Source organism: Pyrus communis, chromosome 10 (genome assembly GCF_041283825.1).
Source record: "Pyrus communis isolate YQ-2024b chromosome 10, ASM4128382v1, whole genome shotgun sequence".
In the NCBI taxonomy this organism is placed as follows: Eukaryota; Viridiplantae; Streptophyta; class Magnoliopsida; order Rosales; family Rosaceae; genus Pyrus; species Pyrus communis.
In genome coordinates, this window is record NC_142574.1 from 30,439,183 (window position 1) to 30,456,861 (window position 17,679).

The following is a 17,679-nucleotide window of genomic DNA, read 5'->3' on the forward strand; positions in this document are numbered from 1 at the left end:
TAGCCCGGTTTGGTACCTTTAGTCTAAGATTAGACAAAGAGCAAGGAGATATATATGAAGCTCTGCCGGGTAAACCATGGCTCCCACCGGGGTTATTCATGACTCGGCTAATAAAAAGCAGTCTCAAGCAAGGAAACGCAGGATGGAAGGTGGGAAAAGGTTGGCTTTGTTTCACAGAAAAAGGACTAAGGAAATTGAGTCGCTTAACGGCCGGGTCTAAACACGAAGAGTTGCACTCGTCGCGGAACTTAACTCTACACTGACGACGGCCCGCACCACTTGTGTCCGCGTTCCCCGAATGCAACCCTCTCTTTCATGCATGCAAGCAGCAATACTGGAAGACCACACTCACATGGAAAGAAAGAAAGAAATATATAATTCATGAGAGCATTGCTATCTTGTGGACATAATAAGAAACTCTGCCAGATTGTTCCAAAATTGGTCAGACTTCCCGGCCCTTTTGATTATCTTTTCAATGTTTGAATTTCTTGAGGGGTACCTTTGGGATGACCGATGTGTAAACAATCATTCAATGCACCCAAACCCTAAATTTCACATCATTATTTGTACCTAGGATTTTCTTACAACTACTTGAGTTTTTATTATAGAAGAGTCTTATGATCGTTATATAGTGATATATTTTGTTTAGTCAAGTCAAATAGTAGAACTTTTGTTTGACCATATATTTCATTATTCATCTAAAATAAAGATAAATAAGTTTCAACACTAATAGATTCACGAAAGTATCAGTATATGCAATCGCTCTTGCTTTTATTATTGTTATTTGTTAAACATAAAATTGTCCAACGTTCCTTTAGTATTCTCATCGATCACGAGTACTATAAAGAAAAAATGCCTCCAAAATACTGAGGCGTGTAGTTAAGGACAACTACTAATTAAGTGTGGCCTTGGCTTACACTCAACGAGTACTCCTTATAGATCCTCCACGTGCCATTGTCCAAGGAGAGAATAATGAAAGTTCTATGCCTCCATCTACTCACATCACCATGCATTTTCCAAAAATGATATAATATCCATGCTATAAATTAGGCTTTTGGGAAAGTTGCATGAACTAAGAAACTTAAAGAAAGGGCAAAGAAAAAGAAAGCCAAAGGAAGCAGTCCACCTTCTACGCCATTGGCTAATAGTTTCCAAAAGCTAGAGGGTGAAGAGCATGGTATGAAGAAGAGGCCGTACTAGGAAACAAAAGATTCAAAAGCTAGCTAGCTAGCCAGCCATCCATGGCTACAAAATCTTCCCGGACAAGAAGCACCGCTCCGTTTCTGTCGAAGACGTTCGATTTGCTAGAAGAAAATGACGGAGGAGATGGTGGTGGGAAGAGAAATATTGTGTCATGGAATGTAGAGGGCACTGGATTTATAGTATGGTCTCCTGATGATTTCTCAGAGCTCTTGTTGCCTAAATATTTCAAGCACAGCAATTTCTCCAGCTTCATTCGCCAGCTTAATACCTATGTGAGTCGCCTTTTCTTTCTATCTCAACAATTTCGGTCTATTAGACTTGAACTCAAAATTTCATCGGCTAGATTTAGCATTCTATCTTTATACAAATAATACATTTATGGAAAATATATGTATCTTATCGAAGGTTTAGAAAGTTAAGAATGTTATCTTTGGTTATTTCTTATCACTTGATTAAAAACCCAGTATTTCATAGATTAGAGAATAAAATCAGGGTTTGAACCATTTACTGGTCTACTCATTAAAAGATTGCTTGGATTGAGGACGATGGTTTTCTATTTGGTTAGAGTAGGTTGTCCTTCGTGTGAAGTCCAACAGACACATATGCTTCGCATCATCGATTTGTATTGTTTTAAGCTTGAAAATTTGCCACACGTGAGAATGAGTATTGAGAGGGACCTTGCTGATGCTTATAAGAAATTGAACTATTTCTTATATTGCCAATTAGTTTTATAATTGTAACCCTAACTTTTCTCCAACTTATACCTCTCCCTGTACAACAGTAGTCAAACAACAAGAAAATATAATTATTGGATAATAAACCATAAACTTATACTCACTATGAGAAATACCTGGTGTAACTGCAGATTTATCTCATCTTAACATGTTTTCTATAATTCTCATGTTACTTAATTTGACGTAACGTGAGAGAGGAAAAAAAAGAGAGAATTTCTCAGTTTCACACTAGAATTTCCAAAATAAATCCATTTTTACCTATTTTCCTTTTGATCACAGTATTTCCCTGGACCCCTCAACTATTTTAGCTAAGGTAAAATCTTATTGTCCCTTATCTTAATTATTTTCAATCAATTATTTTCAAATCCATGCGCATCCGTCTGTTTGTAGTCTAATTAGCAATCATTAGCGGTTCAATGGCTAAATTTGGTTTTGGAATAAACAAGTCTAATCGTAGTAGGTACCCTTTTATCCTTTTGCAGGAATTTGGCCTCTTCAATTTTGTCTAATACCATCCTCCCAAAACAAAATTGTTTTCTTAGTCCAACGACAAGAATTTTAGGTAAAAGATGTGTATGCTTGGTTTGTGAGCGCTTTTAAAATAGTTAAAGACGTCTTTATTTATTTTTTTTTTTACAATATTTGGTAAAAATAATTAAGCTTTTTCAATTACAATCCTATTTTTTAGTACTTTTTGAAGTCTTAAAGAAGCACTTGCGTTCTTGGTGAAAATTTGGTTGTGCTTCTAGTAAAAGAGCTTATGATCATGAACGATGAGCTACATATATCCTAGGTTATTTTTTTATCCCGTAATTCGAATGGGTTACAACACACTCAAATCATAGGCTTGGTTTGTGCTTGCTTATGAGCAAAAGTGCTTCCTATAAAAGCAGCCCCAACATTAGTCAGAAGTTTAGCTATTTTAACTTGTGATCCTAACCCTCAAACCCTAAAGCAGGGATTCAAAAAAACATCACGAAAAGAGTGGGAATTTAAGCATGAGAAATTCCAGAAGGGCTGCAGGGAGATGCTAGTGGAGATCACCAGGAAGAAATGCGAACCAAGTGCTTTTCCAGTGTATCTAAAGGCTTCAGAAGAGAGTGGGAGCACAAGCACTGCAGTGGCAGCAGCAGAAGAAAACAACTGCCTCCTATTAATGGAGGAGAATAAGAACCTGAGAAAGCAGAAGTTGGAGCTGCAGGTGCAAATAGCTCAGTTCAAAACACTTGAAAGTAAGCTGTTGGACTGCGTTGCTCAGTGCATGGACGACCATCAGAACAATGTACGATGCTGATGGCACACTACAAATTAGTTTGGCTTTATGGAATCTATGCTGCCCTTCTGCAGGGTCTTCTTGGTTTTGGTATCAAGGTTTTGTCAAATTATGAAATAACCATCGAGCTAAGCCGAATTCACGAGAAGCTTTTGGGTGTGACCGTGACAATGTTATGTAAAATTACCAATCTAATCATATAACTGTTATTGGACTAACGTGACATTATTTCACTGGACATGTGTCGTAATTGAAACGATATCTCTAAACAATTTCATTCGAGTGGACAACCGTTTTAGCCATTTGTATGAATAAAAGAAATTGGCAATTCATCACGAGAATACTAATTGTTGGTGGACAAGTTAAATAACTAAACGGACTTCAAATCAACTTGAATTAAATAAAAAAACAAATGATTCTGATTATTTTTATTGTTCGATTAAATAAAGAAAGTTTATCATAATGGGATTCAAAATCAATCTAGAGGGTGGATGTAAGTATTACAGTAAAGAGGATGGATCCATAACACCACATTTTAAACACCATTAAATTCACCCACTATTGAACCTCACATGGTTATTTCTCATAAATATATTTAACTTTTTCTAGGAAAATTATTTACCTTTTCTGCATAAACCCACTAGCCCATATTTAACTAGACCAGCCCAACTACGAGGCCCAATTTCTGAAACATTTTAGCCTTTTTTCTCTAAAAGCCCCCTTCATTTTCATTACTCTGGTTCTTCTCCCCCAACTCCAAAAACCCTAAACTCTAAACCATGGATCCGAAGCTCTTCGCCAAAACCCTAATCCAAAATGCGATGGCGAGCAGGTCCTACTACACGAGCAGGACCAAGAAGCCGACCCAATACAACAAAATCAGTCCGCTCGGAAACCCTAGCCTGAACGTGGTTCCGGAGCTCGACGACTGGGTCTTCAATGGCAACAAGGTCCGAGTCTCGGAGCTTCAGCGCATCATTCACGACCTCCGCAAGCGGAAACGCTTCTCACAAGCCCTCCAGGTTTTCTCTCTTCCCTTGCAATTTGCGTTATCCCCTGTTTGGTTGCTCAGAAAATGGAAGAAAATTGAAACAAGCATCAAGGTAACTAATATTAGTTAAAGAAAGTGAGTGAGAGTGGGAATTAGGATTTTGGTTGGATAATGTGTTTGTTTGTATTAAAAGTAATTGGAAAGTCCTCTGCTTTTGTAGTAATGTGTTATAGGTTGCAGATTTCGGAGTGGCTGAATCAGAAGGGGATATGCATATTTTCGCCGGTTGAGCATGCCGTGCAGCTGGATTAGATTGGGAAGGTGCGCGGGTTTGTTTCCGCGAAGAATATTTCGATAAGTTGAGGGAGGAAGATAAGAACTTCAAGACTTATGGTGCTCTTTTGAATTGCTATGTCTGGCAGCGCCAAGTGGATAAGTCCCTTGCTCATTTGCGCAAAATGAAGGAGATGGTATTTGTTTCTTCACCTCGAACCTACAACGACATCATGTGTTTGTATACGAATGTTGGCCAGCATGAGAAGGTCCCGTGCGTTCTAGCTGAGATGAAGGAGAACAATATCCCTCCCCGACAACTTCAGCTATAGATTCTGCATCAATTCGTATGGTGTGAGGTCTGATCTTGAAGGAATGGAGAAGGTTTTTAAAGTGATGGAAAGCCAGCCTCACATCGTTGTGGACTGGAACACATATGCTGTCGTTGCCAATTTCTATATAAAAGAAGGCCAAACCGACAAGGCAATGGATGCTTTAAAGAAGTCAGAAGAGAGGCTGGAAAGCAAAGACGGACTTGGCTACAATCATCTGATTTCGCTCGCGAGTATGGGGAATAAGGGTGAAGTTTTGAGATTATGGGGTGTTGGGAATAGTGCTTGTAAGAGAAGGTGATGGAGGAGTGGGAATTGTCCGGAAACTGTTATGATTTTCGGCTGCCACAAACTCTCGTTATAGGCTACACGGTAAAGGGATTGTATGGGAGAGAAGAAGCTCTGCTTGAAGACTTGATGGAGAAGGGAAAAGCAACCACCGTGAGAAGTTGGGAAATAGTGGCTGCCGGGTATGCAAATAGGAGTGAGACGGAGAAGGCTTTCGAGTGCATGAAGGCGGCTCTCTGTCTGTCTTCCGAGAAACGGTGGAAACCTAACCTTCGAGTTGTGACAACCGTATTGAGTTGGCTTGGTGATGAAGGCAGTGCCGAAGATACGGAAGCTTTTGTTGGGGCGTTGAGTAATGTCATCCCAGTGAACAAGCACATGTATCATGCTTAGGCATGTGTCAGAGAGGGTAAAGAAGTAAGTAGTGTTACGGATCGTATGGAAGCTGATGAAATTGATGTTGATGACGAAGAAACAGAGAACTTCTTTGCCACTAGAGAAAAAAATAACACATCTCCGCAGATTAGAACATCTGTGGAATCTTAGGGCGTGGCGAAAGTTCTGCGAAAACAGATTTTAAGACGGTTTTTGTGGAGTTTCGCGATTAAAAACCCTAACAATTTATGTGAAAAATGCGATTGTTGAGATTTCGTAAGATTTTGCCGAGTGCTGTGAGAAAAATGTTATATGCCATAAAAGCATTCTTACCATTCATCGGACCCTATCAGTTGTTTTAGAATTTTCAAGCTGAGAAACAGAAAATCTATCACACAAGACAACTATTTAGAGCTCCTTCAGAAAGTGTTATTAAAATGACTGAAAAGCGTGTTGTAGAAAAAAATGTTTCTTGATTTCAAAGTATTTTCTGCACGAAGCACCAGTTTATGCTTCTTGCAGGAAGCATTTAAGTGTTTTTTTCAAAATTTCCTTGCATGTTTACTAAAAATTGATTCCAAAAGTGTTTTCACAAAAGCCCTTCTAGCGATTTAAAAAGCAATTCCAAACAATCTCTAAATCATTTAAGAAATCTCATTTCCTCCACTGCCTTTTAATTTTAGCAATTAGATGAACAAATCAACATAAAATTATGGGACAAAATTCAGCCGAAGCATGCAAAACGTCCAAAGGTACCATATGGCAACAACTAAAATTTGAGCAAAAAGCAAAAGCAGCAACCGATAAACTTGATGATCTTGCTTAGAACTATGCCAAATAACCCCAAATTTGCAATCGTCGATTACACAGGAAAACATATGAAAGCGTTTAATAAGACAGCATCTCAAGCAAACTTTTGGAATGTGTATAATGTCAGCAGACACTGCATAACATCAGAATAAAAATTGCTTTGCCGGGATTATTTGATAAAACGAGACAGCGCTTCACTCTGTCAGAGTAGCTTTAAGCTCTCCGTTGCTTTTCAGCTCCATCACGATATCACAACCTCCGATCAGCTCACCTTTGTAATATAGCTGAGGATACGTTGGCCAGTTGGAGAAGACTTTGAGTCCCTGCCTCACATCCTCGTCGGATAAAATATCAAAGGACCCAAAACTCACACCCTCTTCTCTAAGGGCATTCACGACCTTGGAACTAAAACCGCATCTGGGTGCATCGGGTGTGCCCTTGATGAAGACCATCACTGGTGAAGAAGTAATCAATTTCTTTAAACGATCTTCAAGTGTATCTTTCGGAACAATCCCTTTCTCTGCCAAAACCTTCTTGAGCTCACCACTCTTTTGCATCTCCAACACAATATCTGATCCACCAATTAGTTCACCTTTGATGTACAGTTGAGGATAACTGGACCAGTTTGAATAAACCTTAAGCCCTTGACGGACTTCTTCATCAGAGAGAATATCAAAACTCTCAAAGTCCACCTTTTCTTGCACAAGGATATCGACCACCTTTCGGCTGAAACCACACTTAGGTTCATCTGGTTTTCCCTTCATAAACAGCACAACAGGGCTTTTATTAATCAGGCTTTCGAGTCGAGAGTTAAGAGTTTCACTCACACCAGTAGATGCTGAGATTCCACCCTTTCCGCTTCCAGCTTCAGTTACTTTTGCCCCAGCAGAATCAGTAGTATCAATTCCATGGTCTCTGAAAACTTCCTTTAATTCACCACTCTCATGCATTGAAATTGCTATGTCACACCCACCAAGAAGCTCGCCTTTGCAGTAAAGCTGCGGAAATGTTGGCCAGTTAGAATACTTCTTCAACCCCTCCCTGACTTCACTGTCCGAAAGAATATCGAAACTTCCATATTTGACATTATCTTCCTTCAAAATGTCAACAACTTTTTGGCTGAATCCACATTGGGGCGCCTCAGGGCTACCTTTCATGAAAAGCATGACTGGATTGGAGTCAATCAGCTGCTGCAACCGCCTTTTCAAGGCATCAGCAGGGCCATTTTGCACTTGAGTTTTCACCTGGGAAGAACCATTTTCTCTTGCTAACTCTTGGACTGTTTCGAGTATGGTCGGTCCAGCAGCCATCCCAAGGCTTGCAGGAGCAGCAGGTTCTCCAGGGTTAATTGATCCCGCAATCCTAGCAACTTTATTGGCCAAACTGGATGGATCTGCGCCTTCTAATGTATCGTCAACCTTTCCGTCCTGACAAATGAAAACACAAACAGAAAATGACCATGAGAAGAAAAATACACAGAATTAATTACTAAAGCTCATTAACAGCGTTCATATGGGATTATCTAAGTAAATTCAAACTTTACACGCTTTATCACTTATCCGATTAGAATGAGTATCACTATATTGCATGTGACAACTAAGCTTGCACTACTTCATCTTCCAAACTCTTGAGTCATAAATCATCCTGCGACAAATAACTTGAAAGTAGCAGGCCTGGTTATCTTGACAGAGCACGTCTCAAGTCGAAGTATAACAAACCAAATCACCATCCAAAATTCTCTCACATCTAGTAATTCTTCGGGGCGGATAGCGATTCAAATTGGTAAGGTGTAACATAAGGCTTCTTTTAATATCTGATATACACATCGCAATCCATGTTACCATCCTCAGATCCTAGTCCTTCTCCAGTCACACACACTAACAAAGTGTTCCAATTGAACTTCTACCACCCTCTCTCAAATTTGGAGTTTGGCATCATAAACGGAGCGTATTAATACTTAATTCTCTTTAGAAACAATCATACCGCCGCTATTATCCTATAATTAACAAAAACAATAAACCCCTAACTCAATTGTAAACCACCTGCCACCAGATGCAAATTAAATACCCCACCACATTCACACAACCTGATTAACCAAATGTAAAACCTGTTTTCGCATTCGAAATTGAACAACCTAATCATGCTTATTCAAAAATCACACAGGCAGCATCACAATCACCAAGAAAACACCTATAAACCAATAAGCATACCTTCACAAAGGCGAAAAACGGCACAGCAGAAACCGAATAGGCCTCGGATATCTCCGGCTGTTCCTCAGCTTCAACCTACAAGTTTACAACCAAAAGTAGATTAAAATTTAAATTAAGAAATACACACACACACACACACACACAGCAGAAAAAGCAAAAACCTTTAGAGCAGAGGATAAAACGTTACCCTTAAGAAATGGGCGTGAGGGAAATCGGTGGACAGATGGGCGAAAACCTCGTCCATGTGCTTGGAAGCTTCACACCACGACGCCCAGAAGTGCAGAACCACCGGCGCGCCGCCGTGAACCAAGCTATCGAGCTCCTTCTTCGACTGCACATCCTTCACTGAGCCACCCATCGAGAATGGAGTCTGCTGAATTCGGAAACCCCAAAACCAAAAGCGCGAGAGAGAGAGAGTGTGTGAGGGTTTTGAAGCTGCTTATTATATCAGAGCAGAATGACCATGGGCTTTTGCGAGCGTATTCTTTCAGCTGACGAATCGTGGAGGTATGCGATGGATCATCTCTCGCCGTTGATTTCTCTTGGGATTGATTCCTCTATCGTGTAGGTGTGAGTCCTATCCTCACGATATTGCTTGGTGAGTTTGGAAAAGGGAATTGGATCCTCTCCTCAGCAGGAGATTAGGATCCTCCTGACTCATTAACACAAGTCGTTAGATTTTGATCCAACGGCTACAAACAGAGAGTTTCTCTAAAAATTTTAATAATTGTAGCTGTTGGATCAAAATCCAACGGCCCATGTTAGTGGATCAGGAGGATCCTGATCTTCTGCTCAGGAGAGGATCCAATTCCTGGAAAATGATCCTTTCCGGATCCTCTTTGTGGGGATTCAGATGATCAATCAATCGCGTTCGTTTATCTTATATCGTGCGGTTATAAATTATTTTGAATTTAAAATTAAATATAAATATTACTTAACAAAAAATAATCGCACATTGTACAATAAACGGACACGGTTGATTGATCTCCAGATTCCACAAAGAGGATCTAGAGAGTATCCTCATCCAGTGAGTTTTAGTTGGGCATGTGCCTCCGCTAACTCTACTGTAGGGGTGCAACTTAAGTTGGATCAACTTGAATTCGATTGTGTCTAACTCAATTTAATAACCCTCTTAAACTCAACCCGACCTCAATTAAATCTTTTATTAGGTTGAGTTGTGTTGATTTAATGCCTTGCCCGTCCATGTCAATCTAAATCTAACTCAATTTCGAGCAAAATTTGCCCATGCACATACTACCAATCTCACTTCATATTATTATATCATATATATATTTTGGAATAACTATACTTGAAGCTTGTTATCGGGTTTTTATGGATAAAGAATGATAGCACTATTTTTATTTTTTTTATTTTTTGTTGTTGTTGAAGTTTTGGTATACGTCTTGTAATTTAATTTCAACTTTGCAAGTTTGAACATTAGAAATAATCTCTAAGTTGTTTGCTTTTAACTTTTGTATGGATGGATGTATAAATGAAATTTTAATTAATTTTAAATTATTTTTAGAGCGTCCGACAGGTGACGATAGAAAACATTTTCTTGCAATGCTTGAATCTTGACACGTTATGTTATCGAATTGTAAATATAAACGATGCATTTGGTTAATTATTACTTTAATGCATGGCTTAAATTCACAATCTAACAAGATAAAAGAACATTACCCGTGTGAGTAAATCTGAAACATTCAATCCAAGATTTCAAACAAAAGATAAAATAAAAGTTTAGTCCCAAGCCAATACATTGCAAATGCCTCTTCTTTTTTCTTTGGTAAGTGGAGATTTTCACTGCTCAAAAGAAAGTATACATCATCAGTTCCAGCTCCTTTCAAAATCTTAATCACATTTCGCAAAATTTTGTTACTTTCTCCTCCAACGATTTGGTCGTCGATCATCCCTAAATCTCAATCTCATAAGCACCTTTTCGAGAAAGCACTTGAATTCATTTCTTTGTGAGAAATGTTAATTGCTTTCGATTAACACTGTCTAATTGGATTAGTATTGTTCCAGCATTTTCTCCTTCGGTCCACTTAATCGATTCTTCCTCCAGTAGCTTCAGAACCTGTGTCAATTCGAAATACAAAATTCAAATAATGAAGCATTTGCTAAACAGATGCAGCAAATAATTATGAATCAGTCTTACCAATGATCGTCTTCGAGATCCTTTTGAGATATCTTCCTCTTTTGTATCGCATATGACCTTCAGATACTTGATTGCTGACTCGAAGATAAGAGACGATTTCAATAAACATGAAAAGAAGCTAAAAGAAAAATAGGAACACAAGAACAATTACTTACATGAGATACCAGAAAATGAGGAAATTTGACACTTCAAAAGACGTATTGCCTCCTTGGCACTGCGTTCTTGCAAGTCAAGCACTATTTCACCTTGAGTCTCAACATTTCTGACAAGTAACAAAATAAACGAAAAAAAGAAGATAATAATTAGCATTTCTGACAAGGAATACAAAGCAACAGATGACAGAACTTATGAGAAAATGGATTCTAACCTAGTTTTCAGAATCACTTCATTCGACTCATCCTCTGCTTCACGCGCCTTTTTGAGGAAAAAATGTCCCTGCAGTAGCACAATAGAAGTCATAAATTAATTTTCTCGACGCAAAGAAAATTACTAATGAGGGTGTTGTTCTACACTTGAAAATTTGATATCTTATAATTTGAGCTTAGATGCATGAGCAGGTCAGGTTCTGTATCAAACTACGCCTCGTTCAATTTTTGAAGCACAGTCACAAGATGCTGTCATTCTTTGTTACAGAATCTAGTTCTTTTTCTTTTATTTGTATGAAAAAAATACAAATCATATCCAATCACTTCATAACATAAAGATGGAAACGTTACTTGTTCTAGAAGTTTGTAAGCTCGATCATGATCCTCCTTAGCAAACGCGGCTACAGCCTAACAAACGAAATGATATCCTTACTCAATAGTGTGTAAAAATTGAAGGCTACTAAGAGACACCACCCTCCATGTTTTATATATCAAACAATTGCACATAAGATAAGCCATAAAAAGATACATACAGCCTGGTAATAGTCCTTCATTGTACTCCGATACTCCTTCACAGATCTACGGAGAACCTGGTAGCTATCTTCGTCATCTGCATCTGTAGTTCTAGCACACTTTAATTATAAAGGAAAATACAAGCATAAAATGAATTTGACAGACAAATTGACACGAGCAACACACATGGAAATTAGCTACGGCCTCAATATGTCTTTTGGATTAATCTGGACTTCATAGGAATTGAATAAATTCTTAAGGGCACCATTCCCTCCACAAAGGATATTAGGGAAATGAAGTTTCCCCCATATATAGAAAAGGGTGCATACCATCCTCGCCATGATGATGTTGATACACAACAGCTGACTTGTACTCTGAAATGAAATCGTTCGGAGGTTCAGCAACTAGTTGTCCATATGCTCCATATCCACTCCCTGACTTTATTGTTCTTCTTGGTCTCTCCACTGGTCTCTCCTCGGTTCTCTCGGAAGCACAAAACAGAGAAGCCAGAATATCCTTCTCGAGATCATTTCTCTCCTTTTGCTGTCCAGTAAATTCTGCTCCGTTTGTATTTGAAGCACTATCTCTGTTACTGCATGAGACGAGTACAGACAAATCAGAGTGGTTGTTATAATAAACTAGGAACTAATGAACTATAACTAAAGTATTGAAAATGCATACACTTCGGTGGAGTTTTTGGAATTTCTGTCGGATGATACTTCATATTTCAGTGACAAATCTGCAGACTGGACAATAATCTCAAATAAGACGGAAAGGGAGATAAATACCAAAGTACAATTTACTAAGCATGCCGAACCGATTTCATGGACTAGATCTTACAGTACCTAAAACCTAAATGCTACACAAAATGAGCCACCCTGTCCATCAAAACTATGACAAAGCAATAAAGACATTTTTACTTTCAAATATTGATTACAACAGCTGCACAAAACTGCATGAGTACATCCACTTACATGAAGTGTGAGCTCTCTTCGTCTTTACCTCCTTATATGAAGTTAAGAAATCCAAAAGCTTAAACAAATTATATTATAATTGAATTAACTTTTCTGAAGAACTGATTGGGATGTACATTAGTGATGCAGCTTGACATGTTATTGTTTAGAAATCAGAAGGCACACAAATCCCGTTTTGGAAGTGTTACTAACCTTCTCACTGGATTTTCTGACGAGTTCGTTCCTTTTCTCGGAAGTTGATGCTGGCAGATTAATCAGTTTTTCCATGCTCTGAATGGTATTAAAAGGAATTGTATAACATCAGCAAATGGGAAAATTATTTTACACATACATCACATAGTAACGAAAAGGCTACGACAGTTGTAAAGAAACTGCCCTTCAGGTTTCGAAAAGTAAAAAGCGTTTAGTGTACCTTTTCCATATCATATCTACAACTATCTGCATATTCCAAATAAACCAGGATTAGCGTTCATACATTAAGGTCATTGAACAAACAACGCTTAAATACACCACTAACATCCATCAATTGGATCCAAAGTAGTCATCTTAAATCTACAACCATCAAACAGATTGCAATCAAAACTTTCAACACTCAGTTCATGCACTAAGTCTTTCTTTTAATTACGGTATAAGGATCATACATTGCCCCAACTTAATCATTTTCTTACTTTTACTCTCGTCTTCCTTCTCTAAACCAACTCACTCTTGCCCTCTACACTTCAATGTTCTTTCTTCCCACTCTTCACTCCCAACTCCGATAACCATGAGTGTGTACGATACTTCAAGTGAGTGAGTGAGAGCGTCTAACTGTAAAAGCATTATATCATTTCCATTTGAGAAATCCTACACGAGCGAATTCATCAAAACTAATAAACCACATTATGCTAGAGAAAATTCAAATCATCCTTAACAATTTCAACAACCATTTCATACTCGTAAAGACTAACCTTCATGTAAATTTATAAACCAAAGAACAAGACAAACTGAAAATCTCAAAACAGAGCAATAAGGATCGAACTTTACCAAGAACTTGCCGAATCTGATCCCTCTCTAGCTTGAACCCAACTCCAAGCATACTGAACAGAAAATCCTCGATGCCCTGGTGGAGCCGTTCATCCCTTGAGGAACTAGACTCATCGTTTTCGACCCAAATTCCCGACATCGGCAACACACTGGAGTCCAGCTTCAAGGGCTTGGTTGCTTCATTAGACCCATTTGCCGGCGCCGGAGCCGTTTCCTTCACATACTGCTTCCCAATAATGCTCGAAACGCTACCAACCGAAACCGGCCGATATTTCGGCTTTGAAGCTCTGGGATTCCCATTCCCGTTCCTATTCCCATTCCCATTTTCTTGATACGGCGGCTTCTTATAGATACTATTGACAGGTAATCCGGAAGTTTCTCCGCCATTGGGTGCAGAGGTAGCCAGAGCTTCGGCGGCGTCGTCAGCATTCTTCCCCGCCTTGCAATACGCAGAAGTGATTTGATCGAGAGAAAACACAGCCCCAAACACCTCCAGCAAACCCCTCAGCGCCATATCGTCAGCGAGACTCGACGCGCCGTTCGAACCAGAGGCCTCCATTTTCCCAGAAACTCGACGTAACACAAAAATGGATTCTGGGGAAGACGACGAGACTGATTAGAACAACAGAGGTGGATTCTTCCCTAAACAAAATTCTGGGTTTGAATCAGGAATGCAAAACAATCAACCCCATTTGAACGAAAATTTAAAATTCATAAGAATTAATCGGAATTTCGGACTCGTAGACTCAAAGTTTGAAGCTTTTGGTACTCAAAGACGCTGTTGTTTTCTTCTTTTTTCAAAAATCCAACAGCAGTGATAATATTGAATTGAATGGTTTGAACAAAATCTGAATGCGAGTGAAGTTATGAGGGTGAGTGGATTGAAGAATATTTTGTATATATAAAAAAAAAAAATAGAGAATAAAGTAAACTAGAAAAACAAAAACAAAGAAACAGAAGAAAGCAGCATGCTTTTGGCGCCTTCGCTGTTTGCTTACTCGCTCTCTCCCTTCCAAAGCACGTTCCTTCCGATGGAAGTTGTTGAGGAACTCCCAAAGACACTGAATTTTTTGGCCCACTGAGTGATTGAGATTGAGTGGTCAAGTCTCAGAGTTTAAGTACTGATTGGTGATTGCCTACCTGGTTAATTACCAACCAAATATACATGGATTTGATCGCCTAAATTATGTGATGTTAGGGAGAGTCGTTTATGCGCGCATAAGTAATATGTGGTCGTTGATATATATGGATTTATATGCATCAATGGGTGAAAGTGACTTAACGGAGACTATACCAAACCGTTTTGATAAATTAGTTTCTTGTTTGATATTAAATTGAGAGAATGTTTGGTATGTTTATTAAATTTTTATATCTAAGTTGATACCCGATACCAAATCAAGAAATATAAGAAGATTTATATGTGTGTTATGTCATTTGGTTGACGAGAGATTTTTTAATATTTCTGGAACACAACGTAGTACATCACGTGTCATAATATTATAACATGTGATATACCGTATTATGTTTCAAGTACACATAAAAGTTTATGCCACGGATGTTTTCTTTAAAGACTATATTAGTTATGACTCATTCTAGTATCTAATGCAGCAATAGTATTAGTATTATAGAAATAAAACATGTATTAAAATATCATTAGACTATAATAAAAAAAAGTGAGTACTTAGTGTACTCACTAGTAAGTACCTAAACATTATCTGTATAATGGGCCCCACACAAGGGTTGCTGCCCTAAGAAAATCAACTATGCATTGTATTCGACGAAGGCATTGCAACGCAAAAATTTCAAACCACAATCACAAACCCGAGCAAAAAAAAATTTAAAAAATAAAAACCAAACTCACAAATAATGAAGAAGAGATGGGGCTAAGGGGCATCTAAAACACCCTCCTAATTTGCTAAAAAACTGTCGACGCGACCAAATTTTCTTTTCTTTTGATTTCAATTCTTCTTTAACGGTCATTAAATGGATGGCTCATATCGATTCATTCATGCAATCGGTTTGAATTAGTGCAAAGATAGGTGAAACAGTGTGAATTACTCCGTTAATTCTTCTACTCATTAGATAGTTAAACTACCTACTGAATTATTTGATTGGTAATTATCAATGTAAGCAGCTCGTTAATTTCAATTAGGTTTTAATTAGGCCATTTCTAGGCTTTCTTACTTCCACCGTTACGCATAAACCCTACTTGCATGCAGAAATTATCAAATAAATTCGGTTTTTTTTCTTTATTCCAACATATTCTAATTTACTCTAAACAATAAAAAAGTAAATTTGAACTTGAGTATAGAGAAAAATAACACCGTTCTAGCCAACTTGATCGTCGTACTCAAATTTGCAGTTTTTATTTTATTTTTATTGTTAAATATTATGGGTAATGCTAGGGAGATTAAATTTGTAGACAAAGTTTTGAAAACTAAAGGATATGAAAGTTGATAATTGGTTTATTATTTAAACGTTGATAAACGTACTTACTACTATTGGTGACACATCATTTAGTTTGCAAATTTAGTCCAAACTTAGTCTTTCTAGCATTACCTAAATATTATTAGTTCAAAACAGTTACAAATTCTCTGATCTGCCCTGGTTTCCCTAACCAAATACATCTTCATTTGCTTGCTTCCCGTAGCTTTGCTCAACAAACTGCTTTTTTATGCCATTTTCACAGAGACATACTGATCTGCATGCAGACTTGACTATATATAAACCCTAAACAAGAAGAACTAGAAGATCATAGGCAAAAGAAAATAAGTTGCTAAAGATGACAACACCAAAAAAAAGGGCATCCGTAGCTTATTTTCTGTTACTTAGCTGGGGAGTGAGCTCTGCTCACAGGGCAATTAATATTGGCAAGGATAAAGCTTTACTAGTTGATAAACCAGATTCCCTTGGCTTCTGACAAATTGGAGGAGGGCTTGGCGGACAAATGGGAGGGGGGCTTGATGGGCAGATGGGAGGGGGGGTCGGCGGACAGATGGGAGGAGGGCTTGGAGGGCAAATAGGAGGAGGGCTTGGCGGACAAATGGGAGGAGGGCTTGGCGGACTAATGAGGGGAGGGCTTGGAGGGCAAATTGGAGGAGGCATTGGTGGAGGACAGATGGGAGGAGGAGTTGGCGGACAAATGGGAGGAGGGCTGGGTGGACAAATCGGGGGAGGGCTTGGAGAAATAATTGGAGGAGGACTTGGTGGACAGATACGAGGTGGGATTATTGGAGTTGGTATTAGTTTCAATCCAGGTTTTGGTGGCGGAGGTGAGGGGAATTGTGGTGGGCGTGGATATAGTGGTGGTGAAGGCGGTGGCCAAGATGGTGTATATGGATGCGGAGAAGGTGGTGGTAATTGTGTTGACCAGGGCGGTGGATATGGATGCAGAGACGGTGGTGGTAGCTGTGGTTACCAAGGCAGTGGATGTGGTGGAAGCTATGGAGGTAGCAATTGTGGCGGCGAAGGTGGTGAAAGTGACCCCGGGGGGGGGGGGGGGGGGGGGGGGAAGGCGGTGGTCATTATGGCAGCCAAGGCAGTGATGCTAATTCCACTGTTCACCATAACAATCTCAAAACGGCCTATGTATCCAGGGAGGTAAGCAAAAGCCATGAACAAAATGGCAACCATATGAAATTGAAGACGGACATGAACAATGGAAGACGCCAACAGATGAAAGCAACCGCAATTCTGAATCGCGTCAAGCGCATGCTATCGATGCCATACCTCCACAAGTTCTGGACGCCATTGCCATGGCCCCACAATCAGGCTAGGCAGACCAGGATCTTCTATAAATATATTATCTCTGGTGTAATACTGTGTTTCACAGAAGTTCAATAAAAATCCCCCAAAACTTGCGACTAGAAGTGTGTTTTGCCCTAAGGCCTCTTAGAAATTGGACTGAGATTGCACACGGAGTTCAAAAGTGACTGAAAACGCATATACATGAATTTTGAAATCTATATTCTCTCATTTACATTCATTAATTAGGAGAACAACTTACATGACACGAGTACATCGTGACAGTATACTCATGTTATATAAGTCTTTCTCATCGGTTAGAGCAACATCAACATTTACATTTCCTATTATGTAAGTGTTTGCATAACATTTACATCTAAAAACGCTCTAAGAACGAGACTACTCCTTGTGCA

At 38.9% G+C, this 17,679-nt stretch overlaps 3 protein-coding genes and 1 pseudogene across 5 annotated transcripts; 2 read left to right on the top strand and 2 right to left on the bottom strand.

Moving 5' to 3' along the window:
- The first annotated feature begins 1,050 nt into the window (after positions 1-1,050).
- On the top strand, positions 1,051-3,443 carry LOC137727512 (heat stress transcription factor B-4d). The gene is made up of 2 exons (XM_068466361.2): positions 1,051-1,475; positions 2,896-3,443. The coding sequence occupies exons 1-2, from the start codon at positions 1,242-1,244 to the stop codon at positions 3,229-3,231; spliced, it is 570 nt and encodes a 189-aa protein (XP_068322462.2). The 5' UTR covers positions 1,051-1,241; the 3' UTR covers positions 3,232-3,443.
- A 483-nt stretch (positions 3,444-3,926) lies between these two features.
- LOC137730182 (pentatricopeptide repeat-containing protein At4g21705, mitochondrial-like) lies at positions 3,927-5,811 on the top strand (annotated as a pseudogene). The gene is made up of 2 exons (XR_015951940.1): positions 3,927-4,232; positions 4,442-5,811. The product of XR_015951940.1 is annotated as a pentatricopeptide repeat-containing protein At4g21705, mitochondrial-like (transcript).
- A 456-nt stretch (positions 5,812-6,267) lies between these two features.
- On the bottom strand, positions 6,268-9,145 carry LOC137727785 (monothiol glutaredoxin-S17). The gene is made up of 3 exons (XM_068466600.2): positions 8,677-9,145; positions 8,490-8,564; positions 6,268-7,706 (listed from the first exon to the last, which is right to left on the bottom strand). The coding sequence occupies exons 1-3, from the start codon at positions 8,845-8,847 to the stop codon at positions 6,474-6,476; spliced, it is 1,479 nt and encodes a 492-aa protein (XP_068322701.2). The 5' UTR covers positions 8,848-9,145; the 3' UTR covers positions 6,268-6,473.
- Positions 9,146-10,147: 1,002 nt separating this feature from the next.
- Positions 10,148-14,655, bottom strand: LOC137729846 (putative nuclear RNA export factor SDE5). Of its 2 annotated transcripts, XM_088678798.1 has the most exons (12): positions 14,521-14,655; positions 13,523-14,116; positions 12,912-12,937; positions 12,692-12,769; positions 12,207-12,271; positions 11,855-12,117; positions 11,546-11,628; positions 11,364-11,420; positions 11,015-11,082; positions 10,803-10,909; positions 10,648-10,721; positions 10,148-10,566 (listed from the first exon to the last, which is right to left on the bottom strand). In XM_088678798.1, exons 2-12 carry the CDS (start codon positions 14,079-14,081, stop codon positions 10,447-10,449), a joined length of 1,500 nt encoding a protein of 499 aa, XP_088534924.1. In that variant the 5' UTR covers positions 14,082-14,116; positions 14,521-14,655; the 3' UTR covers positions 10,148-10,446. The 2 variants fall into 2 exon arrangements, with proteins under 2 accessions (XP_088534924.1, XP_068324991.2); XM_068468890.2 differs by lacking the exon at positions 14,521-14,655 and having other exon boundaries at positions 13,523-14,361.
- Positions 14,656-17,679: the final 3,024 nt, after the last annotated feature.